The 26,628-nt window shown below is 51.1% G+C and overlaps 1 protein-coding gene across 5 annotated transcripts; it reads right to left on the bottom strand.

Annotated features, from left to right (window-relative positions):
- Positions 1–1,689: 1,689 nt before the first annotated feature.
- On the bottom strand, positions 1,690–19,540 carry TPST1 (tyrosylprotein sulfotransferase 1). Of its 5 annotated transcripts, XR_008311846.1 has the most exons (8): positions 19,382–19,540; positions 18,214–18,375; positions 10,681–11,643; positions 8,776–8,974; positions 7,345–7,395; positions 6,586–6,635; positions 4,843–4,891; positions 1,690–3,819 (listed from the first exon to the last, which is right to left on the bottom strand). XR_008311846.1 is itself a non-coding variant. In XM_053275511.1 (6 exons), the coding sequence occupies exons 2-5, from the start codon at positions 11,523–11,525 to the stop codon at positions 4,874–4,876; spliced, it is 1,113 nt and encodes a 370-aa protein (XP_053131486.1). In that variant the 5' UTR covers positions 11,526–11,643; positions 19,382–19,540; the 3' UTR covers positions 1,690–3,819; positions 4,843–4,873. The 5 variants fall into 5 exon arrangements, 2 of the variants coding, with proteins under 2 accessions (XP_053131486.1, XP_053131487.1); XR_008311845.1 differs by lacking the exon at positions 18,214–18,375; XR_008311847.1 differs by lacking the exons at positions 7,345–7,395; positions 18,214–18,375.
- Between the last annotated feature and the right edge of the window lie 7,088 nt (positions 19,541–26,628).

The raw sequence follows: 26,628 nt of genomic DNA, 5'->3' as shown, positions 1-26,628 counted from the left end.
TAACCTTAATAAAAGCTAAATACAGTGAAAAACAAATTCCAATGCTGAAGAACGCTCATGTGCCTAAAAGAATGGTGCATTCATTCTCTGACTGGTGCATTTATTGCTGTCGTCGTCCAATCCATCCACCTGGCTTCTGGTCGTCCTCTTCCTCTCTTGCCTTCCACTTTTCCCAGCATTATGGACTTCTCGAGGGAGCTGGGTTTTTGCATAATATGTCCAATGTATGGTAGTTTGAGCCTGGTCATTGGTGCCTCAAGTGAAAATTCTGGATTGATTTGTTCCATGATCCATTTCTTTATTTTCCTGGCTGTCCAGGGTCTCCTCAACAGTGTTCTCCAGCACCAAAGTTCAAAAGTGTCAATGCTTTTTCTGTCTTGCATCTTCAAAGTCCAGCTTTTGCATTCATAGAGTGTCACGGGAAAAACCATGGTCTGAACTAATCTAATCTTTGTAGGTGTAGACACGACACGGCATCTCAATATTCTTTCCGAGGCCTTCATCGCAATCCTACCAAGTGCTAGTCTGCATATTTCTTGTATTTCTTGACTGCTCGATCCTTGACTGTTGATGGTCGATCCTAAAAGGCAGAAGCTATCCACCACATCAGTGTCTTCATTGTCAGTTCTGAAGCTGGTTGCTGTCCCCATTGTCATTAGTTTAGTCTTCTTGACATTTAGTCGTTCATAGTGATTAGAGTGCTGGACTAGGACCGGGGAGACCCGAGTTCAAATCCCCATTTAGCCATGAAACTAGCTGGGTGACTCTGGGCCAGTCACTTCTCTCTCAGCCTAGCCTACTTCACAGGGTTATTGTGAAAGAGAAACTCAACTATGTAGTACACCGCTCTGGGCTCCTTGGAGGAAGAGCGGGATATAAATGTAATAATAATAATAAAAATAATAATGTGCTCCTTGACTTTCATCACTAGAGCTTGCAGATCATCCACATTCTCAGCTCTCAGAGTGGTGTCATCAGCATAGCGCAGGTTATTGATGTTTCTTCCTCCAACTTTAAAACCACGCTCATCTTCTTCTTCCAATCCAGCTTCTCTCAGTATATATAGGTAGATATATATCTGCAACTCCTCTCCAAAGAAACTCTTTCCTTTCCTGCCACTAGAGGCTCCCCTTCACCACATTTTGCTGAGCTGCATGGTGGATGTTTTTGTCTGCTTCCTTGCTTTGATTTGTTCTTTGTTATGGTTTATGATGTTACGCTTTTGCTGTAAGCCACTCCAGGTTAAGTTTGTAAGAGAAGCAGGGTGAAATATCTTTAAAACCAAACTAATTTTCTTCACATTTGTCTTTAGGGTCAGGAAACCATGTGCATCCTTAACTTTTTTTCTTTTTTTTAAACACACATTTATATCCTGCTTTTCCTCTGAGAAGCTCAGAACTTTTAGCACTCTTGCATGTGAAAGTCTGAATATAGGAGAAGAAATATTATCGTCCTGGTTTTTCCCTGCCATGATGCTTGTATTTGTTATTTTGATATTTTCAATATGGTGTTAATATTTGATCCTTTTAGTGTTAACTGACTGCATTGTAATTTTGTTTTATTTTTTGCCTTGAAAGTCAGGATAGGACTTTTCTGTGTCCAATAAATCTCTGACCATCTTGCTTCCAAATATGGGCAAAAGGGGCATCTATTTACAGCTCACTGTGGTCTTTGAAACTAGGCAACGGGTCACATTTAAAGCATTTATTTTGAAAAATAAAATACAAAAGGTCATTGGATTGTAAACAAACGAGTCATTTCTCCACATTTCAGAAATCATACTTTTCTTTTTAAATAATTAAAAGCAAAATCATTTTTGCACATCCATAAAAACAAAAACACCTAGATACATAAACTGTTCTCAACAAATTAAAAAACAACAACAAAGATTCGTCCCACTCAAGCAGAAGCAGACAACCCAGGCATGGATCAGCTCTCAGCTCTCATGGATCAGCTCAGAAATCAGCTGGATTTCTGAGCCACAAATGTGAGTGGGGAAAATATACTGTGTGGGATTCAGAAAGAAAACCCCAATTGATTACCTGGGGCTATTCCTGGCTGGTCTGTGAGCACATCCCTTTAGAGGTGTTCAGCGATCTTTGTCATTGTACATCATCCATCTGGGAGGGGGTGCAATAAAGTCTGTTATCTGAATTGCAACTTCCCACAATTATTATTGTTTGGCTGGGGGAGAAATTGAAAAGGAAATTGAAAGGAAGATTTATTTAAGGGGAAAAGTCTGGCTCTGCTAATGATATCTGGAGATATGTAGAAATTAAGACACGCAGTCTGGTATGCTCAGTAGAGCAAAGAAGGCAGACCTGCTAGTTTGAGTGTGGGCTGGCCCCTGGGAAGTGTAGTCCACCATGCTTCACAGACCCAAGATGGCAGTGCTCAATTCCAGGCTGGGCAGAAGACAAATGTATCTGTCTGGAATATGTGGAAATTAAGATATGCAGTCTGGTGTACTCTGTAGAGCAAAGAAGGCAGCTCTGCTTGCTTAGATCTGGGTTATGCCCTGGGAAACATAGTCCACCATGCCCACAGATTCAAGATGGCAATGCTCAAGCCCAGGCTGGACAAAGGACAGAAGGAGGGAGCGGGGGCATTCAGACCTCCCTCAAGACCACATTGTGCCCATTTCTCAGGGAGTATGTCTTTAGGTCAGATTTTCTTGGCCATGAGTCCCCAAATAATCCCCAAATATTGGATTACAAACCCCGTCATCCCCAGCCAAAATGGCCAGGGGCCCTTGGGAGCTGTAGTCCAACAACATCTGTGGACCCAAGTCTGAGGATCTCTGGCTCAAGATGTTGGGAATTGCCTTCCTCAGAGCAAGTACATCATCAGGACTGGAGGGAGGGTGAATTCTGTAAAAATATAAGGAGGAATTCTGAACTGCTGGTGTGGGGGGTGAAGTCCAGGCTTTCTTTCTACTTGACAGAGGACCCTGTACCCAGCAAGATCAGAGAGCAGGGGCCGAATATCTTGGAGACAAATGCAGGTCTTCCTTTCCAAAATCTCACCAATATGGTTTAGAAATCCGCTCTTGGAAAAAACAAAGGTGCAAAAGCTAAACAGAGAGAAGGGGAAACAGCAGAACAGCCTTCTCCAGCTCAACCCAAACACTCTCTCCTCCGTGCTTTTTTAAAACAGTTGTGCACACCAAAGGGGAAAGAATTGCACAGGATTTCCAGTAACTATTCAGAGGTTTTCCACAAAGGTTTTCCACAAAGGCTCAATCTACTGGGAGCATCTCCTGCACAGGATAGCTGTGCATCCGTGTGCTCCGTGCACTGCTCCCGCTGACTCTAATGGGGCTGACGCAGGAGAAGCCTCCCACAGAATCGTTCCCTCTTCCAGAATCCTGCTGGGATCATACTGGGTTGCTAGTTCAAATCATACTGGGTTGCTGGTTCAAATCCCTGCTAGTATGTTTCCCAGACTATGGGAAACTCCTGTATCAGGCAGCAGCGATATAGGAAGGTGCTGAAAGGCATCATCTCATACTACGTGGGAGAAGACAATGGTAAACCTCTCCTGTATTCTACCAAAAACAACCACAGGGCTCTGTGGTAGCCAGAAGTTGACACTGACTCGATGGCACATTTTGCCTTTACTTTGGAGACCACAGTGCAAAAACTAGGCACACATAAGTGCAAAGATTTACGTGTGTTGATTAAAAAGAAAAATCCAAACCACATTTAAAAAATAAAAATAAAAAAAGACCACAGTATGAAAAATATTTTCAACAAGCAGCCCAGCTAATTCTTTGCTGATCTTGCCGCGGTGCTTCCCTGAAAGAGGCAGTCAACAGTCCTAGTAAAGACAGACAATAAAGGTAAGATTTAAGTACATACTAGTCAAGAGGTTTGAGTACATTACAGTAAGATTTGCACAAGAGAGCATTTTCTGATGTATCTGGCACTACAAATAGGAACACAGGCAGCTGCCTCCTACGGAGTCAGACCCTTGGTCAATCCAGCTCAGTATTGCCTACACTGACTGGCAGCAGCTCTCCAAGGTTTCAGGTAGTGTCTTTTGCAGCCCTACCTAGAGATGCTGCCAGGGATTGAACCTGGGATCCTCTGCGTGCAAACCACTGAGCGATGGCCCCATCTCCTTAGGGGAATATCTTGCAGTTCTCACATGTAGTCTCCCATCCAAATGCAAACCAAGGCAGGCCCTGCTTAGCAAGGGGAATTCATGCTTGCTCTACCACAAGACCAGCTCTCCTCCCCTCATCAATATATCTGTCATTCCTCAACCCTTAATAGCCACCACTGACTAAATCAGCTCAGCATAGTCTCCTCTGCCTGGCAAAAGTTTGCATCCCAGCTTTCAAGTTGCTAGTCCTCATTGCTGGAAAACTACTGTTAGGTCTGTATCTCTGTTCCCATGTAGCCCTCATTCCTTTCAAGGGAATGACCACAGCAAAAGCAAGTGTGCATACAGTCATCACTCGCCAACTGCGGGTTTCCCAATCGCAGTTTTAAGTGTCCATGACTAGGAAATTGTGGCAGTTTCACCAACCATGACCTGAGTATTTGGGGGCAATTTGGGTGGGTTTTTTTGCAATTTCCAGGGCTCAGGGGGTGATTTCCCCCCCTATTTTTAACTGTATTTTCCAGTATGTTGCCAACTACAATTCTCCTAACCCCCCGTTTCCAATTTATTTCTGTTGCTCTCCAACCGCGAATTTGCCAACTGTGAGGTTTTCCCGGAACAGAACCCGCGCGGTTGGCAAGGGATGATTGTACTACACACACAAACACACACCCCTTGAACTGGCCCTGTGCTAACACAGACAGGCTGGAAGATGAGAACATTCCATTTTATTACCATTTCTGTCCGTTCAGCACCACCACGTCTTCTATTTCACCGCATCTGTCTATCAAAAGGGAAAAACAAATGTTTTAAAGCTGGGCTAATGATTCGAGCAGCTAGCGAAAAGGTGGCGTGGACTACAAGGAAGTGGGGAAGTCTTAATTTAGATCTGGGCTCCCCATCCGTGGGTCCCCCCAGATGTTGTTGGACTACAAATCCCATCAGCCACATTCACCTTGTGGATGGGACACTGGAAAATAGGAAGCAGCCTTATACAGTCAGATCCTTGTTCCATCTCTCTCAGGATTGTCTACACAGACTGGCAGTGGCTTCTCCGAGGTTGCAGGCAGGAATCTCTCTCAGCCCTACCTTGGAGATGCTGCCAGGGAGGGAACTGGGAACCTTCTGCTCTTCCCAGATTGGCAGCTCCATCCCTCTAAGGGAAATCTCTTCCAGTGCTCACACATCAAGTCTCCCATTCATATGCAACCAGGGCAGACCCTGCTTAGCTAAGGGGACCAGTCATGCTTGCTGCCACAAGACCAGCTCTGGATGATTGGATCTGTAGTCCAACAGTTCATGGTTGGGATGAGAAGCCCCAATTTAGGTGTATGAGCTAAATTCCAAGATCTGTTTGCAAACCGAAGGCACTGGTGTGGTTGCTTTAAAGTCTGAAGCTAGAAATGACGACTGAGAAGTGAGCTCTAACACTGCAAATGCAACATCGTCTTTGGTTTTGTTCAAGACCTTGAGAACACAGCCTCTCGATCGTCTTGGTTGCCCTCTTCTGTGCTTTCTCCAGTTCTACAATGTCCTTTTTTAGATGTGGTGACCAGAATTGTACGCAGTACTCCAAGTGTGGCCGCACCATAGTCTTGTATAAGGGCATTAGAATATTAGCCGTTTTATTTTCAACCCCCTTCCTAATGATCCCTAGCATGGAATTGGCCTTTTCCACAGCTGCTGCACACTGAGTTGACACTTTCAACGAGCTGTCCACCACAACCCCAAGATCTCTCTCCCGGTCAGACCCCATCAGTGTCTATGTGAAATTTTATATGGTGCTTTAAAGTGTTAGTATTTTATTGATGGTTATTTTAATTTTAGTTTTTGTTTTTTCCCCCCAACGTGACTATTAGGTTCTAGCTGTTGTTTGGTTTAAAATTGTAAACCGCCCTGCGATTTTATAGAGGGCGCTGTATGATAGATAAATAAATAAATGTATTCAATTAACTGGATTTCTATTTTCTATTTTTTTGCCCCAATGTGCATCAACGTCATGCTTACTTACACTGAACCGCATCTGCCATTTTGCTGCCCGCTCAGACAGTTTGGAGACATCCTTTTGGAGCTCCTCAGATTGCATTTCGAACGGCTGCTGCTGTGGCACGTTTGTTTGCAAGCGCGAGACACAGAGACGGGACAACGTTCAGAGCCAAGCAGCAAGTGCTGTGGGGGCGGCAGCACACAAAGCCAAAGAGGGATGGATCCTTTGCGGCCGCTGGTTAGCTCAGCACAAGCGGCCAGACCGTAAGCACAGACCGCCCGGCGCACGAGAACAGAACGGCGAAAACACCACTCCATTGCATGTCAGAAGGTACGCACGTACATACATGCACGCACGTACACACAAGCTTATCAGAAAGAATTCTGGTGCCTGCAGCCCAAAAATAAATCAGTGATGGACTTGTGCTTTGGAAAAAGGAAAGAAAATATGACACCAGACAGACACCATCGACTACTCTACGTTCTCAGCACCTCGTTCATTTTATCTTGACCCGGGACCTCCTTGCTACTCTCCTCTGGGGCTGGAACGAAAAGAAAGCTTTTATTTGGAGCAAACGTTGCTGTCACGTGCCGGTCCGAAGAAAGAAAAAAACATAATTCCACACAGGGATGTTCCTGTGCCTTATTTCCCCGCATCCGTTGCCTTTAAGACCAAGTACATACAGAATACAACTGCACAGGAATTCTCCAGTGTTAGGAACATAAGAACATAGGAAACTGCCATATACTGAGTCAGACCATTGGTCTATCTAGCACAGTATTGTCTTCACAGACTGGCAGCGGCTTCTCCAAGGTTGCAGGCAGGAATCTCTCTCTCAGTCCTATCTTGGAGATGCTGCCAGGGAGGGAACTGGGAACCTAGATGCTCTTCCCAGAGCGGCCCCATTATCCCCTGAGGGGAATATCTTGCAGTGCTCACACATCAAGGCTCCCATTCATATGCAACCAGGGCAGACCCTGCTTAGCTATGGGGACAAGTCATGCTTGCGACCACAAGACCAGCTCTCCTCCCCTGATGGAGAGGAGATTGCTCCCCTGATGTTGTTGGACTACAATTCCCATTGCCCATAGTCACTGTGGCAGGGGGTGATAGGGGTTGTAGTCCAAGGACATCTGGGGAGCAAAGTTTGAGAAGGCCGGAAGTCGAAAACAGGGACGTCACAAGTTGCACAAGTGATAGGGAAGATCCACAATTCCCTGGCACAAGATAAATGCCTTGAGAATTCTTACCTGTGGCACGTCTTTAAGGAAGTCAGGTAGTTGAAATTCCCCTTTGTAGACCTAGAACAAACAAAGCCATCTTTGAGGCAGAAATTAAGGTGACATAGTTCCCTCTCTGTATATTCTTATTTATTCCATCTCTCGATCAAACTTTACTGCGGTCAAGAAATAAAAAGAGAACAAGACATGCGGCATACACAGCCCCACCGCCTAAATCAACCCACAGATCATCACAACCATACGAAATACAGCAGTTGGTTAACAAGAACCTAAAATCTCTTCAAACTCAAAACCAGATACTGGCAAATCGTGCCTGACCCTGCTGGCCACAACACAGAACGTTGCCACCTTGATATTCCTTCTACGTATCGGTGATTTTTGACAAGCTCGACACCACCTTGGAGATGGAAAAGAGGCGATCGCATTGCAAAACTTGCCGCTTTCAGGGCGTTCTTGTGCTTTTCTCGTCCTGACCATGGGGCCTGCAGTGGCCACATTTGCTGTGGGGTTGTAGAAGCTTTTGAATGGTTAAAAACCACCCAAACTACTATGAAATGTTGTCGATGTAGTCAGAGGACTGGAAACGATAATTGGTAGGAATGTCCTTCAACGATTACTTCATGGACAGAGGACAGCCATTTGTGACCATAACCCTCTCTGAAGGGAGGAGAGCTGGTCTTGTGGTCGCAAGCATGAATTGTCCCCTTTGCTAAGCAGGGGCCACCCTGGTTTGCATTTGAATGGGAGACTACATGTCTAAGCACTGTAAGATATTCCCCTTCTGGGGCCGCTCTGGGAAGAGCAGAAGGTTCCAAGGTCCCTCCCTGGCAGCACCTTCAAGGTAGGGCTGAGAGAGACTCCTGCCTGCAACCTTGGAGGAGCTGCTGCCAGTCTGGGTAGACAATCCTGAGCTAGACGGACCAAAGGTCTGACTCAGTTAACAGCAGCTATCTATGTTCCTAACACTTTGTCCAAAAATGACTGCAATTTCACCCTCATTGTTTGGAGATAGGGATAAAGAAGCGGTGATCACACACCAAAAGCTATCCACCCCAGCACAGGACCTCCAGTGACTGTTGCTGGTGTCTATCTTGAGTTTCTTTTTAGATTGTGAGCCCTTTGGGGACAGGGAGCCCTCTTACTTATTTATTATTTCTCTGGGTAATAATACCGGAGCCGTTTTTGGAAGGGCGGTATAGAAATCGGATAAAGAAGTAAAAATAAACTGCAACCATGCGATTGCCTTTCTTCCATCTCTAGAGGGGGAGAGCCATTGCTAAAAATCGCTATCGGCTTTCATCCCCCTGAGATGCGACCCACGGCCCAAATTCGTGGGACTCCTCGTGGACTCTCCCCCTCGCTGCCAAAACGGCAGTTTGCAATCCTTCCCGCTGGCGGACAGGGCGATAACCCCACCGCCAAGCACCCAGCGTGGTTTACCCTTCTGGTATTCTCAAGCACTTTGGGATCTGGTTTGCCGTAGCTGGGCGGGTTGGCATGGGGGTCGTAGCCCAGTTTGGCCAGCATCGGGGCAATCACTGGCATGTCCTGGAGGACGTCGGCGGGGATCTTCCCGACCCATTTCGACAAGGCCTCCACATTGACCGGCTTGATCACTTGGTCTGTCGACCTCTCGACTCTGCGAAGGAAGTTCCAAGAAAAGAATCAGTGTTCGCCCCAGACCCCAGATATGCACTTTAAACGAGAAATCTAAACGTTGGCGACTGTGACACAGAAGGGCGAGAAATAGAAGGGACAGGTACACATGGTGTAGTGGTTAGAGTGCTGGACTAGGACCAAGGAGGCCCGAGTTCAAATCCCCCTTCAGCCATGAGACTTGCTGGGTGACTCTGGGCCAGTCACTTCACTCTCAGCCTAGCCTACCTCACAGGGTTGTTGTGAAAGAGAAACTCAAGTATGTAGTACACCGCTCTGGGCTCCTTGGAGGAAGAGTGGGAGATAAAATGTTAAAAATATAATAAATAATAATAAAAATAAATAACATACACACACACACGTAGCCTGTAGGACATTGTCCAAGCATAAGAAAAAACCCGGCAAGTTCAGACCATCTCGTCCAGCAACTACGCTGACTGGCAGCAGCTCTCCAAGGTTTCAGGGAGTAGTCTTTCCCGGCGAGCATGCCTTGTCCCCCTTTGCTAAGCAGGGTCTGCCCTGGTTTGTATTTGAATGGGGGACTGCATGTGTGAGCACCAGAAGATCTTCCCCTTACGGAATGGGGCCGCTCCGGGAAGAGCATCTGCAAGATTGAATGCAGAATGCGCCAAGTTCCCTCCCTGGCAGCATCTCCAGATCGGGCTGAGAAAGAGACTCCTGCCTGCAACCTCGGAGGAGCCGCTGCAAGTCTGGGTTGACAGTACTGAGCTAGAGGGACCACTGTCTGACTCCGCAGACAGCAGCTTCCTCTGTTCCCAGGCCACACTGTGCATTCCTTCCCGGATCATTCCTAGCTGTGGGATCTGCTTACAGTCATAAAAAGGAGGAAAGTTGGCACATCCCTCCTGCCTGGGAAAACGGCTTTTTATTTTATTGTTTGTTTAAAAAAAAAAAATCTGCAGCACTCACAGCTGTTTCCAGTTAGGGGGAAGCCATGCCAGAGCTCCAAAGCACTCGTTCGGATGAAGCCGCCTGGGCCAAGCCTCTCCTCTGACAGCCACGCTGGCAGCGACGGCAAGCCACAGCAGATCCCGTGCTGCTGAGCAAATTGACCAGGCCTCTGCTTTCACGGGGATGCTCTGGCTCTAAACTCTAGCGGGGTTGAATCCGAGACTTTCGACATACACAGGGGGGTGCTCTGCCTCCGAGGAACATCCCCTAGAGGAACCGAGAAGCTGCCTCCGGCTGAGTCAGACCCTTGCTCCACCTAACACAGGACTGACTACCCCGACTGGCAGCAGCTCTCCAAGGCTTCAGGCAGGAGTCTTTCATTCCCGATAGCCATGGCACATCTTCTCCCACAGCCTCCCCGCAATGCGAGGCTGTGGGCCCTGGGCTTTGGAACGCCCTTTCGGAAGAGATCGGCCATGCCGTACGCCCTCCTCCCGGTGTCGGAAAAAGCAGCTAAACGTGTCGGAACAAACCTTCCGATTCGGCAGCTGCTCCGATTTTGCTTTTGGGGTTTTTTTTAGGCCTAAAGCTTCTCAACCTTGGGTCTGTGGGTGCTGTTGGACTACAACTCCCACTGCCCCCTCCCACCGCAGGCGGCAGTCGCAGGGGACGATGGGAGCTGTAGTCCAAGAACACCCCGGGGACCCACATTTGAGAACCCCTGGTCTAGACGGTCTCCATGCAATGGGGAAGGCCCCGAGGGAGAAGCCAACTCACTTGGAAAGAGACACGCCTCCAGCCTTCCCGATCATCTCCTCGTGGTGCAGGACCGCCGGGTTCCAGGGGATGTGGAGGAACTTCAGCAGCGTCCTCATCCACCTCTCCGGGTGCAGGACCAGCTGCTCGTAATGCACCATCAGGCAGCGGTCCAACCCGGCCTCCAGGCACTGGGTGTACATGGTCTCGATGGCCCGATTCCACTTGGTCAAGCAGTCCCTGTAGCTGTTGAGGTCAAAGCCGGCGATGGTGACCTTCCTGGAGATCATGGAGTGCACCGACGCCCGGCCGTCTCGGAGCATCAGGATGAACCTGGCGTTGGGGAAGATCCGCGCGAGATAAGTCAAGGACTTGAGGGCAAAGGGGTCCTTGTTGCAGAGATAAGGGGCCGGCTCCCCGTGCTTCACGATGATCTCCAACAAGAAGGCCTGCATCGCCGAATCCAAGACCTCGTCCGTCACGCCGGCCTCGTCGAGTCGGAGCTTCTCCTTGCTCGAACGAGCCCACATCTGCTTGACGGCCAAGATACGAGGGATCACCCGCGTCTCCTCCCCGCATCGGATGTCCGGGTGGGCGTCCAGCATGGCCCGCATCAAGGTGGTGCCGCTCCGGGGCACCCCTCCGATGAATATCAAAGGCATGTCTTTGTGGTAAGCCCGCGTGGTGTTCTCCTTCCCGCTCAGCCGGGCGCCGGATGTGGCCCGCACCTGTTCCGGGCGGGCGGGCGGGCTCCGTTCCTCGATTCGGTGATGGCACTCCATGGCGTGTTGGCCCAGGTAGAAGACGGTCACCGAACTGATCACCAGGCAGGCCAGCAACAAGTTCTGCTTGAGCTTCCCGACCATCTTTCGAGGAAAGCGCCGCCTCACACGATGAAGCGAGACCGCCTGGCCCGTATCGGCTTGGATCGTCTCGGCTTCAGGGTGTCACGCCATGAAGAGCCTGGTCCGAAAAGATGGAGATCTGTGGGGAGAGAGAACAAAAGAAGGCATCGCAGAACGATTCGAAGCAACATGATCGAGCCCAAAGCGATACTGGGTGCTAAGATGACAGCGCTTATTGAGAGCGATACCGAATAGACGGCATTCGGAAACCACCAGCAATCCAGGAAGGTCGAGAACTCAATGACAAGAGGACTTACTTTGTACGCAGACAGTCCCAGGTTGAAAAAGATCTCGGGTGGCAAGGCCTGAAAAAGTTCCCCTCTGCCCAAGCATGGGAGACTCGTCGGCAATCACAGAATGGTACATTGGCATTTACCTGAAAGGTCCTTCTCCTCAAAGGTAGGAAGTGTGTCCTGCAAGTGGGTAGATCCCTCCACTTGCTCAGAATCAGGGCCAACCGATACGGGTTTGCTCAGGTCATCCCATGGGAGGTTCCTCATAGGTTACTAGATCCACCACCCCGCCCCACCATCGTTGTGGGGCAGACCATGTTGGCCTAGACCAGGCCTGCTCAACTTAGGTCCCCCAGCTGCTTTCGGACTACAACTCCCATAATCCCCAGCCACAGCGGCCAGTAGTCAGGGATTATGGGGCCAACATCTGCAGGAGCTGAGCAGCCCAGGTCTAGACAAACTGCTTCCCCCAGAAGCTAAGTAGGACATGCCCCACGGGTTCTTGTGCTGCCACGAGCCTCTTCCTGAGCAGAACCTCCACCCTCAGGAACAGTGTACCTCAGTACTCGGGCCTGATCCTGCAAGGCGATTCTTATATCCTTATGTGATTATGAGATCAAGGGAGAGAGCTCTTGCCTTCATGAGCAGTTTGTGGACTTGCTGGAGGCATCTTACCGCCTGCTGCGGAAACCAGGATGGGCTTTCAGGACAATCCAACAGGGCACTCTGTATGTTCTCGCCTTGGGCTAAATATATCTCCATTCTGTGCCGAGAAATGCTAAGCCAAGCAAGCTATGCAAATGTTTGTTCTCTCGTGAAGCCAAGACCCGGAGGATTGATCCAGAATTTCACACCCCGTCCAGCTGTGTCAACACGCCAACAACAATACCACTCAGTGAACAAGGGGCACAATGCTTCAGTTCTGCCGAATGTTCAAGAAAGGCAACGGCCATCATCAAAAGCGAAGAAACAGATCTCCAACTTTTAATCAGGAGAAGATGAAGGCGTCTGCACCTTTTAATGAAGGGAAGGGGAAGACCCACAATTACCCGACTGCCGGAAGAACGGGTAATCCTGCGGTAGTGAGCATACATTGCCCTCTTTGCTAAGCAGGGTCTGCCTTAGTTGGCATTTGGATGGGTGACTACTTGTGAGCATATTGCCCTTAGGGGGATGGGGTTCCCAAACATTGGTAGAGCATCTGCTTTGCATACAGAAGGCCCCAGGTTTGATCCCCGGCAGCATCTCCAGGTAGGGCTGGGAAAGGCTCCTGCCTGCAACCTTGGAGAGCTGCTGCCAGTCAGTGTAGTTAATACTGCGCTATATGGACCAAAGGTCTGACTCTACCTCTGAATATCCTAGTCTGGGTGCCACAGTTAAGTTTCTAGGCACCATGGCTCCCCGGCGCCTGAGATTTCCCAAGCCCCTGATTTAACTGTGTTCCGTCTCCTTCTGACCAGCGTGGAATACAACACATTTTACTGGGTCCAAATGGCCAGTGCCAGGCTTTTATCCACGGAGTCCAGCCTCGGAAAGATGGCTCTTTGGTCCAGTCCGCAGGAAGGAGCGCCCACCCGTCCGTTCTAGAATGTCCCAGAACTCAACAGACAGCGCTCGCTGGAGAAAAGAGGCATCTTTTAAAGTGGCGGAGAGGCATCTTTTATGAAAGAGGCATCTTTTAAAGAGGCATCTTTTAAAGTTTTCTTTAGCAAGGGGAGAGCAACCGGCCCTGTTCGGCCCCGGCACAGCATCCCATGAGAGGAAAGAATTTGGGTCAGGGTGAGGGTCACCATGAAGACATCTTTGGAGGACATGCCTGTGCATTTCCCTTTCCCGTCCTCTGACAATATTTTAGAGCCGTTTTGCAGAGCTGACGGTCAGGAGAATGAACGCACAAGAGCACCCGGGAAGCTGACGGTCCTGCAATTTGGGCACCTCTTTTTCCTCTCTCGGGCCGTTGAGCTTGTCCAAAAAACAGCAGGAGCATCCTTTGCCCCCAGATGGGACCGACCTTCTCAGCTAGTTCAGACACTCTCTGTGCCAAATTGAGCAGACCTGCCTTAAGGTGTCGGAACCTCCCGTGAGATCACGAACTCACTTGCCCCAGAAACGAGGAAAAAATCCCAAACTATCCCGTCCACACCATGGCAACCCACACCCGCGAATGATAGCCGTTCTCTCTACGGGCAGAGGGGAAATCGAATTGCCTCCTCATCCGAGCATTACGCCAGCGACAGGTGAACGAGTTTGGGATGAACTGAAACTCCCCAGCGGGCGTGATTTCGGCAACTTGGGTGACTCTTCCTGCTCCGAGCATGAATCGCCCGGTCCCGGTTTTGAAATCCGAGTGAAGCACAGGGGACAATCCCAAAGGCAACTCTGCTAAAGACACCGCCCCAGGAAAACGATCCAGGCTTTACTACCGGCTTAGAATTTGACCGGTTGCCAGAGAGATGGGTCTATCCGTGGCTGGGAGTGCTGAATGGAGCCTCCACGTTCAAAAGCAGTCTACCTTTGAAAAGCAGGTGCTGGGCGAGAGGGCAAACATCAGGGCGTGCGATATCCTCCATGTGAGGGGAGAAACAGGCCTGTTGACAGGGTGGGGGAGGCCAGGACCCCTTAAATCCTCTACAAATAAGTGCTCCAGGCCCCAAACTGTCTTCCTCCAGCCAACGTTCTTTGATCTCCCCCTACCCATATCAAACTTTTACACTGGCTACTAGGGATGTGGCACAAATCTGACTCAAATCGATTCAAATTCGAAACCATTTAACAGAGAGGAGAACGCTGGGCAAATTCGAACGGACTCCAAGCTTGAATCGAACTTGAATCAATTCGACTTTGATGCGAATTTGAATCGATTCAAGCAAGATTCGTGCACATCCCTGCTGGCTATGGGCCTGGGGGGGAAATATTATTGTGTATCATATATACAGCAACGTCAGCCTGTGTGGCACATGTTCACAGAGAGCAAGAAGGCAGTCCTCTGCCCCAAGGAGCCTACAGTGTGCAAAAAGGAAGGGAAGGGAAGAAGAGGCAGGTGAAAACGGAGGAAGAATGTGCCGTGCGTTTCAGCTTCACTGCAGCCTTCAGACAAGCCTGATCCTGCCAGGAGAACAATCCGAGGCAGCACAAAAATACCTGAGCCGCCCTCAAGGGACAGACGGATGCCACAGACCTCCGAGTTGCAGTTATGCTACCTGGAGAAAGAATTTCAACTGGATTTTAAAGGGAATGGGGAAAGTGCCTTTGCGGGTCTCTCAGAGGCTGCTGAAGCCCAGCATCCAGTTTACAGCAGCAACTCTGAGAGTTCTCAGGCGGGCCATAAAGGCCACGCCTTCCTCCTGTGGCTTGTCAGCAGTGTCGGGTACTCAGATAGACTGCCTTGAGCTTGGAGGTTCCGCTGAGCTAGCAGCGGTCGAAAGGCCTCTCCCGTTTGTCTCATCCCTGCTGAACAGGGGCATCCTCGCCGGAGCAGATCAATGGTCCGTGTAACCCAGTGCCCTGTTTCCAATGAAGGGAAGACCAGCTATGATTAGACTACAACTCACATCATCCCTATTGGCCCTGTGGCAGGGGATGATGGGAGCTGTAGTCTGACAGCAGCTGGAGGGTCAAAATTGTGCACTCCTGCTGTATACAGATCATTGATTATTATCACTTTTTAACCCAAACAAGGTGCTAGAGACCTTTCTGTTCCCTCCGGCTTTCCAAAATTGATTTCAAACAATAATGAGAAGTGTTTTGTATTTCATGTTTGTCTTTTCAACTGTAATTTGTTTGTTTTGTGTTACGTGTTTTCACTGGACGTTTTCTATTGTCACGCGGTGAGCCGCCCTGAGAACAGTGTGTGATGGGGCGACAAATAAATCAATAAATATTAATGCCAAGACTTATGACAATGCAGATAGGCCTGAAACCGTGTGAACGGCTGGAGGGAAAATCCCAGCGAGAAACAGATGCCCCATTTTGGCAGAGGAGACGCGGACAACCCACATGCACGTCTCTTCCTCCCCGTGACAAGGAGAAACAGAATTTATGGGGCAAAATACTCAAACCTGCATTGCATAGCCCTTCCCCCCAAAAGGGGGGAGGTTCCCCCAGGTCCCCGCAAATTTTCTTGGCACCAGATCTGGGTCTCCCTGCTGCCGAATTTTAATCTTCTTAATGCAATGTTTCTCAGACAATGGGAAGCACCTCTATGCGATGAAGGAAGATGCTGAAAGGCATCATCTCATACTGTGCGGGAGGAGGCAACGGTCAACCCCTCCTGTATTCTACCAAAGACAACCACAAGGCTCTGGGGTCGCCACCAGTCAACACCGACTCAACGGCACGCTTTACCTTTGTGGGAAGCTTATGCACACAGACAGCTCTTTTTGTGTGCTGAGAAAACCATACGAATCAACCCGACGCTCTGATCCAGGCCTGGCCTGCAGAGCAGCGACTATCTTATCAAGCCCTTCTTTCTGCAAAACAGAAACGTTTAAGATGCTGTAAGCGGTCCAAGTTCTTTGAGGCCCGCCTGGGTGGATTTCTCCATCCAGCATTCCAGCCTCCCCCACTTGTGTTAACTAGATCGCACCAGATCCCGAGAGCGAGACGGCTCGGTCCCCCAGGCAGACGGGCGACGCACCCCACGACCACCAGAACAACCAGAGCTGGAGCCAAGAAGGCTAATCCCGGGAAAACCAGAAGCAGTTTCCATCGGTGGCTTCCAGCGTCCGCCCTTTCCTCGCAAGGCAGAGGGAGCCGAAAACCGCTGGAGCTGAAACGAGCTGAGAAGTCCCTCTATAGCTTCAGCAAAATAAAGATTTTTTTTAAAAAAATCTTCTGTTTGGGCTCAGTCCAATACTAGGGCAGTAGTGTCTGCTCTGACTGGCAGCAACTCTCAAGAATTTTCCGATACGAGAGGTTTCTCCCCACTCTTTACTCCCTAAAATCCGTGAAACTGGAGATCCTTCTGGGTGTGCTCTAGTGGAGAGCTATGGACCTTACACACACACACACACACACCCCAAAAATATCTTATACCGAGTCAGCCCCTTGGTCCATCTTACCCTGTGCAACCTACTCTGACTGGCAGCAGCACTCCAAAGTATTTCCCAACCCGCGACCTACTCTGACAGGCAGCAGCATTCCAAAGTATTCCCCAACCTGCTGGCAACACCAAGGGTCCAAGCTGGTATCTTCCCTAGGCAAGACTCAGCTATGGCCCCATGGCACACCACGGACCCCCACCAGTCCTAAATAAAGATTTCATTTTACCGTTCTGGTAAGTGTCTTTTGAGTTGCCAGGAGTGCCTCTTGAATTAAATCTGAAAGGTTTCCCTAGCAGGCAGCCGGAAAGGAAATCCATAGGCAACCAGACATGACAAATACCTTTTCTGCGGCCAATTCGCACCTTCAGCCGTCAACGGAGCAAGACAAATTCCTCAACTTCCAGTCTGTTTCAACATGCCAACCAGACTCCGGTGTGGCCCGCAGGAGCCTGGAGAGAATCCCTTTAGGCTTCCGCAGGGTTACGCCAACCACAAGTCAGGATGGGCTTATCTGCACTACACCTTCAATTAGGTTTTTTCCCTCCTCCCACTCCCAGGTCATTCTGGGAACTGTAGTTCACTGAGAAGATCTCCAGGGATCTCCATGCCCTCTCTGAACTGACAGTTCCCCCATCCCAGAAAGTTAGAATTCAAAGGCGCCCCCAAAGGTCATCTAGTCCAACCCGTGGCTCAGTGCAGGAAACTGCTGCAGCATCCATGGCTGACAGCTGCCCAGTGAAGGAGAGCCCAGCATTTCGCAAGGCAGACTGTTCCACTGTCCGTCAGCATTTACCGTTCGGGCATCCTTCCTAATATCTAGCCTAAATCCACTTCCTTGCCATTTCAACCCATGGGCTTTCTTCCAAAGGAGAGAACTTGTTCTCTGCTACTTCTCTCAGAGAAACTAGGCCATGGGGGCCACCTTGTTTTAGTCTCTGCAAAATCTCAGAGGTCAAGGCCAAAAGGGAGGCAGGGTTGGACCTTGAGGCAAAGAGTTCCACTGACTGTCCAGCAGAAATTAGTGGGATTTAGGAGTGCAGGCATACCTGAGACATGATTTTTTTTGTTCTTATGTATCACAGGGGTTTGCCCCATGAAACTGACAGACAGTAGATTCAGGACAGATAAAACAATTTAGCATTTACTATTATTATTTATATACCACTCATGTACCACAACAAAAACTGTTTTCAAAACAATTTAGGTAGGAAACCCATAACAAGAAGATGTTTCTCTGACTCCAAAGGACTCACAGTCTAAAAAAGAAACAGGAGACACCAGCAGCAGCCACTGGAGGGATGCTGTGCTGGGGTTGGAGAGGGCCAGTTGCTCTCCTCCTGCTAAACAGAAGAGAATCACCACTTTGAAATGTACCTGCAACATTCCCCTGTGGAACTCCTCGACACAGGTTGGTGAAGGAGATGGGAGAAATTCATGGAGAAGAGGTTTATCAGTGGCCGCAGGAAAGCAGGAACGCACTCTGGACACCCTCAGAGGGATTCAGCCAAGAATGTTTGGCTACCAAAGTCAGTCACCCTGGAAGCGGAATTGGGCAAGAAATTACAGGCAAGGCCTCACAGGGCTGAGGAGGGAGCTACTCTTGAAGGACTGGCTCTTTTTCTGGTCAGAAGCTCTGGCTCCTTTGGGACCAAGCACCTTTAAGCATGTGCAGAATTTCTTCCTGACACCTTGCCTCTGAGCATGCAGAGAACACCCTCCCCAAAAGGAAGCAGGTTAATACCTTTTCAGATCACTGTACGGACATTAATATAGGTTTTTAATCAATGCAAGAACTCAATGCCCCTCAGCATGCAGAAACCACCTTTCCCAACTGATGGGAGCCGGGAGCCATTCTGTGTATGCTCAGAGGCACCCTAGTTCTGGGACAGATTTTTTTAAAAACCCAGCCAAGAAACACACACACTTGTTTTTCCAGCTGTGTCGTCCTCCTCTGTCAAACAGATGTGAAGGGGTTGGGTGGAAAGCAGGGTCAGCAAAAGCATCAGGAGGCAACGGACTGGCTAGCTGCTCTTCCCTTGGACCAGCAGCGCCTTAAGCAGGTATGGCCACAGTGCCTCTGGCCATACACAGAGTGTCATTCCTTGACAAGAAGCAGAGGCCTCTCCGCCAATCAACAGCGCCTCTCTGAGAACCAACAGAAGAGGTTCCCCCTCTTGCTCAGGAGCAGCTCAGCTGGAGACACAAAACTGGGCTGGGCTGGGAAATCGGTGCATGCCCAGAGGCACTCTCTGCGATCGCGGGTTTTGACCTCCTCCTCCCCCACGCCGGCCAAAAAAAAAAAAAAAACAACCGAGAGAAAGCGGGGAAAGCGCAAGCGGGACCACCACGCAGCAAGCACAGAAAGCGAGAGAGGGGTCTTTGCGCCTCCGTTCGTCTTGGGCAGTCTCTCTCTCGCCCCTTAAGATGGGAGGAGCGGGGCTTGTGAAATCCGGGCTGCTGGTTGGCTGCCTGCCTGGGATTTTCCTCCAGGGGATGCAAGAGAGCAGTGGGGGTGTGCGCAAAGAGGGGGGCGTCTCCTCACCTGCCGGGGCTTCTGGCCTGGGGAGCCCCATCGCCGCCGCCCCTCGTCCTCAGCCTGGCTAGGCTGCTAGTCCGCACTCCGCAGAGCGGCAGCCGCGGCGGCGTCTGCCTGCCAGTGCCGTGGCCATCCCCAGACCCCTCGGCTAGGCCGACTGATGTGTCGCGGCTCCCCATTGGCAGCGCCCGGGTGATGGGCAGCGGGAGGCGGGACGAGACTCCTCCTCGCCCCTCCCCCCTCCCTTCCAGAGGAGAAGGCGTCACGTGGGGGGGAGGGGAGGGGAGCGCACATCTGGAACTGGCTGCACAGCTGGCGGGAGGGGGAAGGCCCCCTGGGGGGGCGCCGAGGCAGGGGGACATCTGCAGGGCCATCTGCCTTGCATGCAGATGCTTCCCCTGCCTGCAACCCGGGAGAGCCGCTGCCAGTCCGTGTTGAGCGTCCTGAGCCGGATGGGCCAAGGGCCTGACTCAGTAGGCAGCAGCTTCCTACGTTTGGGAAGGGGTGTGTGCATGTGCCTCTGCTAGGTGAGGTCCTGGGTTCGGTGACCCAGGAAGCCGATCCCGCTGGGAACTAGCTAGGAAGAACGACCTCTGAGCCGGTGACCCTGGAGCGCAGCCTGCAGCCAGTCAGAAGAACAGCCCTGCTGGATCAGGCCCAAGAAGGCCTCTCCAGCCCACCGGCAAGAGGGGAGGGCAGGCCCCCTCTCCTGCCGTTGCTCCCCTGGAACTGGGATTCGGAGGCATCGTGCCCCTCAGGCCAGAGGTGGCCCCCAGCCTAGTGGCCACAGACAGACCTGACCTTGGTGGATTGGTCTCGGCCCCCTCCAAGCGAGTGGCCAGGCCCACGTCAGTGGAAAGAAGGCTCCAAGGATGGGGTTAAAATGACTCACCGCCCGGCCTCCCCCACTGTTTACTCCGCAGGCAGTGATGAGTCCCACGACGTCTCCACTGCCGCCGCGTTGAACACTGTGATTGTTGTGGGCTTGCCTGTGCCCCGGGGCCGGCGTCGGAGAGCAGACAAATCGGGCCCAAGGCCATCCCAAGCCACTTGGCGAGGGGTGATGGGCTTTGTAGTCCAGCATCTGGAGACCCAATTGGAGAACTCCTGCTCTGAAGCACGTGTCTCACCCAGAACATCCGAAGCGGCCTCATACGCTGCTTTGAGTCGAGGCGATTCGCACGCGCGCCCTGACCCAGGCTAGGGAAACCCAGCCTGGGTGAGGCGGCCGGTGAGAAATGCCAGGATTGGGCCTGATCCTGACGGGAGAGCGCTGCCTGACCCCGCTTTGAAACCCTCGGGCAAGTCCTTAACCCAAGCTCTAGGATTTGCGTGTTCACTGGGCCACGGTTAGCCCCAGCGGACAGAGACAGGTACCTCGATATCATGAGGGGCATTGTGGGATATCCAGAGGCCGAGACGCGTGGTAAGAAGGTCTCCGGAGTTCCGGTCTCCCGTATCATCTGGGAGCACAATCTGCACTCTCGGCAAGTTGGCAACTTTACAGCCATGATCTGGGCGGAAGGTGAGTTTAACCAGCCTTGAACCCGCCCAGTCGTGTGAACAAACCTACACTGACTGGCAGCAGCTCTCTGTAGGGGTGTGCACAAGACCAACTGGCCTGGTCCGGTTTGAGTCTGAGCTCGAACCGGACCGGGCCAGTTTGGTTCTGCACCCCCTCAAACCCCCTGCCCTGGTTCGGTTCGGGTGGGTTCCCAACTTGTTTTTAATTGTCTACTCACCCCCTCCGGGGAGGGGGGCTTCTCCAAGACCACAGGGTGAGGGTCTCTGGAGTTTCGCCCTCCCCTCCGCTGGCCTCCATTATGCACCGAATCGCCCGGTTCGAGCAGTCTTTGGGAGGCTGCTGCACATGCCCAATGGGCCTCTGCGTGGCCAGGTCATGACTGGGGGTTCAGTCCGATACCGAGAGGAGAGGAGAGCTGGTCTTGTGGTAGCCAGCACTGTCAGCACTGACTGGCAGCGGCTTCTCCAAGGTTGCAGGCAGGCGTCGTTCCCAGCCCTACCTGTCGATGCTACCGAGGGGTTGAGCCACTCGCCCTCCTTTCTTACTAGAAGAGGCAAGAAGGGAGAGCTTTGGAAAGGGCTGGAGGTGGGAGTTTAATAGAAAAAGAGAGACAGGGACGTGTGCCCGTTTGGGACGCTCCAGCAGGCAGCTACGGCGCTGGCCAAAGTTGTGAGCAGCGTTACAAGGACTCCCAGATGGGGTGGGCTACAACAACTCTCATCATCCCCTGCCACCCAAGGCCCCTGCCGCTGGGGGTGATGGGAGCCGTAGTCAACACCATCTGGGAATCCTTGTCACCGCGAACATGCTTTGTGGGCAGGGATAGATATATGGGCCCAGGAGAGGAACCAAAGGGCACTGGCCGGACCCAAGAGCAAACAGACTTCTGTTTGCCTGCTGATGTGGACGGACAAAATGAAAGCAGCACAAAGGTGATGCTGAGCACGAGAGCAAAGAACGGAGGGCAACCCATGCTCCAGTGCTGGCTTTCTCCAATTCCTTCCTTCCTTCTTTTCTTCCTTAGCTCTCTTTCTTTTTCTCTTTCATTCTCTCTCTCTCTCTGATTCCTTCCTTCCTTCCTTAGATCTTTCTCTCTTTCTCTCTCTCTCAGATTCCTTCCTCATTCAGATCTTTCTCTCTTTCTTTTTCAGAGTCCTCCCTCCCTCCTTCGATCAGATCCTTCTCTCTCTCTGATTCCTTCCTTCCTTGGTTAGATTTCTTTCTCTCTCCCTCTCTTTTCCGTTCTCAGATTCCTTTCTTCGTTGATTATAATCTCTCCCAATTCCTTCCTTCCTTGATCAGACAGACTCTTTGCTTCCTTCCTGTTCTTTCCTTTCTCAGAGCCCTCCCTCCCTTCCATCCTGAGATGATCCCTCTCTCTCTCCCCCCCCACTCTTCTTTCCTTCTTTTCTATATTTATTTAAAAAACAACAACAAAACACTACCCCACCCTTCTTCCAAAACAAAACAACTCACAACAATCAATAGCAATACAACAAACGCTTAAGAGGAAACTAGGGCGAGGTGCAGGATTGGGGCCAGTTGCTCCCCTGCTCAATACAAGCGAATCACTCCTTTCAAAGGTGCCTTTTTGCTCAGTTAGCAGGGGACTCCATTTAAGCCGTGCTGGCATTCAGAGATGAGCTCTGTTATGTCTGGAGGCTTGCACATTTCCCCCACACATCTTCCAGCAGAAGCAGAACAAGAGGCAGCAGCAGCCCTTAACAGTTTTCAAAAATGCAAGTGCATCGCTAACCTGAACCCACTTATTATTATATTGAATTTTGAGGGGCTGGATCGAATGGCTTTGTCACCAGCCATCTTGACTGATGATCAGGAAAACACCGTTATCACATTACCGAGCCTGTGAGCTGTTGGCTCCGTCTGCTTAACGGCTTAACCATCTGTTTGCAGAGCGCTGGGGCACCGAATTGCTGCTAAGGACATCCAAGAAGCATCACATTTACAGTCTGGATAAAAGCTTTTTCCCCGTCCACAGGAGAGAGGAAAAAAATCAGATAAATGGAGGAAATGAGACAGATGTGTGCGTAAGCTTCAGGGATCCGTGGGGCCCTTTGTGAATGAGCTGTTGGCGCCAGATTGCGTTGGAGAGGCCATAGGTCAAGCCTCCGGTGGATTGATTCGGAACACCCCACATCAGGCCTTCTGAAATCCCCAATGCTTTGTGGAAAAATCAAAGAACCGGTATAGAATCCACTTACAGCCAATTAGAATTCTCAGGCCCATTCTGTGACATCACAGAAGCTTGTCGAATGATTGACTGGCAGCTTCTGCCAGCCAGCCATTGGACAAGCTTCTGTGATGTCACAGAATGGGCCTGAGAATTCTAGTTGTGGTGGGGGGGGAGGCTTTGCTGCAGAACATTGACCCAAAAGGAGAAGCAGAAAGCCTGTCTGAAGAAGGGGAAACCCTTACTAGAACCAGCACCTTGTATTTTGCCCGGAAAGGTATCTGCAGCCAGTGCAATTCCTTCAACGCAGGAGTGCTGTGGTCTCTCCGAGATGACCCAGAGACCAACCTGGCCGCTGATTCTGAACCAACGGGAGTTTCCAGACTATGTACAAGGGCAGCCCCACATAGAGCGCATTGCAGTAGTCAAGGCTGCAAAGCTGATAAAAAGCCCCTCTGGCCACCACCTCAACTTGGGACACCAGGGAGAGGTTCAGATCCAGAAGTGCCCCCAGTCTGCGTACCTGTTCCTTCCGGGGAAGCGTGACCCCATCCAGAACCAGCAGCAAGATTTGTTACCGTCATCAGCAACTTAACACGCATGGACAGGTTCGGGCCGGCCGCTTCTCAGAGCTGGCTGGTTTCTTCCCCAAATAACAGGCTGCAAATCTCATTTGCTGCGCTCAGCTCTGTGCATCTTGGCAGTCGCTTTGGAAGTGCCCAGAAGCCAATTGCTCTCTGCTGCTGGGCAGACCAAGGTTTCTTTCCCTCCAGTCTCGGGGCAGTTGGACCCAGCAAATGAAGCGACGTGGCCAGCCCAGTCACACAGAAGCCACTTGGGGGGGGGGGCGGAGAGCAGGTGATCCCAAAGACACACGTCCGGGATCCATTGCAACTCGGAAGGAAGCCCAGAACACAACCCGCTAAGCAAACCTGGGCAGCTCCTTCCCTCTCTGCCTTTTGTTCCGGCGGCATCGAGTTGGGATTTGGGGAGTTCATTGACCATCACAAGGTCTGATCAGCGGACGCAAGAATAGAAGCCAAGAGCTGAAAGGGGGCCTTGAAGGTCTTCTTGTCCAACCCCCCTACTCCCTGCAGAAAATGGCTGCAGTGGTTAGCCATCTACCCCTGCTTGGGAACCTCCAGGGAAGGAGGAAGCCCATCGTGGCATGAGGCGGGCAGTTCCACTGCCCAACAGCCCACCATTTTGACAATGGGGGCCGTAGCTCAGTGGCAGAGCATCTGCCTTGCATGCAGAAGGTCCCAGGTTCATTCCCTGGCAGCTGGGAACGCCTCCTCCTTGAAACCTTAGAAAGCTGCTGCCAGTCAGCATTGACAACCCTGAGCTGGGTGGAGCAAGGGTCGGACTCCATAGGAGGCAGCTTCATAGATTCCTTTTCTCCAGCATTGCCTGTTTGTTTCTGATCCAAAAACCAGAGATCGCCCGTGCGTTTGGCACAGTGCAATGAACGTACCAGAGGCTGTGTGAGCTCATTCAAATTCAGCATTATTTGAATTTTGGCAGCAATTCTGAATTTATCGTTCTGATGGGGCGGGGGAGAGAAGCGAATGATAACCTTACAGTGATGTAAGGGGAGCCGAGACCCTTTCCTAACGCAGGGGTCCCCCCCACCACCACCACTCGCCTCGGATCCCCAGGTGTCAGACTACAACTCCCATCATCCTCCGCATTCTTGCAGAGGATGATGGGAGTTGTAGTCCAGCCACCTCTGGGAACCCTCAGTGGGGAACCCCGCCTGGATAAGGCTTCTGTAGCTCTTTTGAAGTGTTGCCTTTCACACTTTTGACAGTTCCTCGAAGTTGGGGATGTGGCCTGTGTCTTGGCTGCCAAACTGAGTGCTTGGATTACAATCACTTTCTAGTTTTCCTGCCTGACGGACTCTCCAGGATGTTGGGGCGTCTCCCTTTTCTTTCTCCCAAGCATCACACAGCTTGGTTTCTAAAAATAAGAGGTTCGGGGGCCCAGGGCCACCTGGAAGCAGTCAGTCTGTCCTGGTTTTCCCAGAAGGCCTGGCAAGAGATACTCAACTCCCCACTCATCGCTCAGTCGGACAGGCGATGGTCTCTGAAGACGGTTTGACTGTGGAACAGTCTGCCTCATGAAAGCTCTCTTTGGCTAAAGGCGCTCAGAGAGCCAGGACAGAGACGCTGCAGCCATTTCCTGCACTGAGTAGGTTGGTTCTGACGCTAGAATTATTCGATACACTGCCAGCAGCGACCCTTCTTCCAAGCACCCTCCAGCTCTCCGAAAAAGCGGCCACCCGTCCCCAACTTGCACCTCTCCCACTCAGCGAGGGAGGACGCGTCTGCAATCTCGTTCTGAGACAGATTCCGAGAGAGGTCTTCCCCAGGGTCCGCCGGCCCCTTTGCCCAAATTCCAACCCGATTAAGGCCTCGGCAACTTGACGAAGCCAAGCTGCGTCAGTCTTTGCGACCAGCGGCCTTTCAGAGGAAACAAGACGCCCTCTGGGTATTTCTCTTGGACTCTTCTGCACAGCTGGTCATCTCAGCTGGAACCGAGTTCGGGGGGGGGGGGGGGCCCTCAGCAATCTCCGGAGCTGACAAAAAGCAGACTTCCCCATGCCGGAAGGGACAAGGCGGGCTGGATTCCAAGCTGATAAGCCGGGCCAGGCTAGGTGGGCATCTAGGGCACCAGTTCTTGGGGGGCGCCTAAGCAGTGCCCGGATCTCACACTGCCAATTATTCACTCTCTCCCTGAAGCACAGCGGTGTAAAAACGCAAGATGTAATCCACCCCCTGCTCCCCAAAGGGCCGGCACATTCGGCGCCCCAAAATGCAGCCTCCTTTGCTCCTTGCACCTCAGCCCCCAATACAGAGCTCATCTCCGAAGCCGCACGCCCTCCCTGGAAGATAAATCGCCTGCCTCAGCATTCACTTCCAAAAAGAAACAGTCTCTGAATGGATTTCCGAATCCGGAGCAGCATCTTTTCATCTACCAAGTGTTCGGGTTTTGCCCCGTAACAGACTTGGGAACTCTCTCCCACTGGATCTGCAAATCAGGGCAGGCTGTTCATTGGCTGGGTGTCTGCACGGGCCGGCCATTCGGCCTGGCCAAATGAGCAAGCTGCACGGCTCAAGTTAGAGCCGGGACTCTGTGTGCGTGCCGAAAACAAGCTTTGCTGAGGGCACACAAAAAATAAATAAAACGCTAGGACCAGCCCTGTTGATAAGGAACTGTTAGATTGCACACTTCTTTCAGGGCTCGGCCTCACACATACCAGCAGCTCCTAATCATGTAAAGTTCTGATTAAGAGCCTTCTAATAATATGCTCCACTGCCCACATAAGGAGTGTACACACACACACACACACACACCCCACCGCAAATTAAATCAGGCCTCTGCTTCAATTTCCATGCACACCTTTTGCAGACAAGGAGTGCAAACTTTCCCCCAAATCCCCCCAAATGTAGGTCCGCCCCTACATGCCCAATAGCCACTGATATTTCTCCTCGCTTTTTGCCCAGTTCTTTTAAAAAAATTCCCCGAGATAGCGGC

Source organism: Hemicordylus capensis, chromosome 12 (assembly GCF_027244095.1).
Source record: "Hemicordylus capensis ecotype Gifberg chromosome 12, rHemCap1.1.pri, whole genome shotgun sequence".
Classification (NCBI taxonomy): Eukaryota; Metazoa; Chordata; class Lepidosauria; order Squamata; family Cordylidae; genus Hemicordylus; species Hemicordylus capensis.
This window is presented reverse-complemented; position numbering and strand designations above follow the sequence as displayed.

Excerpts from the sequence above, each read along its gene's own strand:
- TPST1 (XM_053275511.1), bottom strand. The coding sequence starts at position 11,525 with ATGGTCGGGAAGCTCAAGCAGAACTTGTTGCTGGCCTGCCTGGTGATC. Across the intron at positions 8,975-10,680 it reads GGAGGCGTGTCTCTTTCCAA|AGTCGAGAGGTCGACAGACC; the intron begins GTGAGTTGGCTT and ends CTTCCTTCGCAG. Across the intron at positions 7,396-8,775 it reads TGCTTGAGAATACCAGAAGG|GTCTACAAAGGGGAATTTCA; the intron begins GTAAACCACGCT and ends TGTTTGTTCTAG.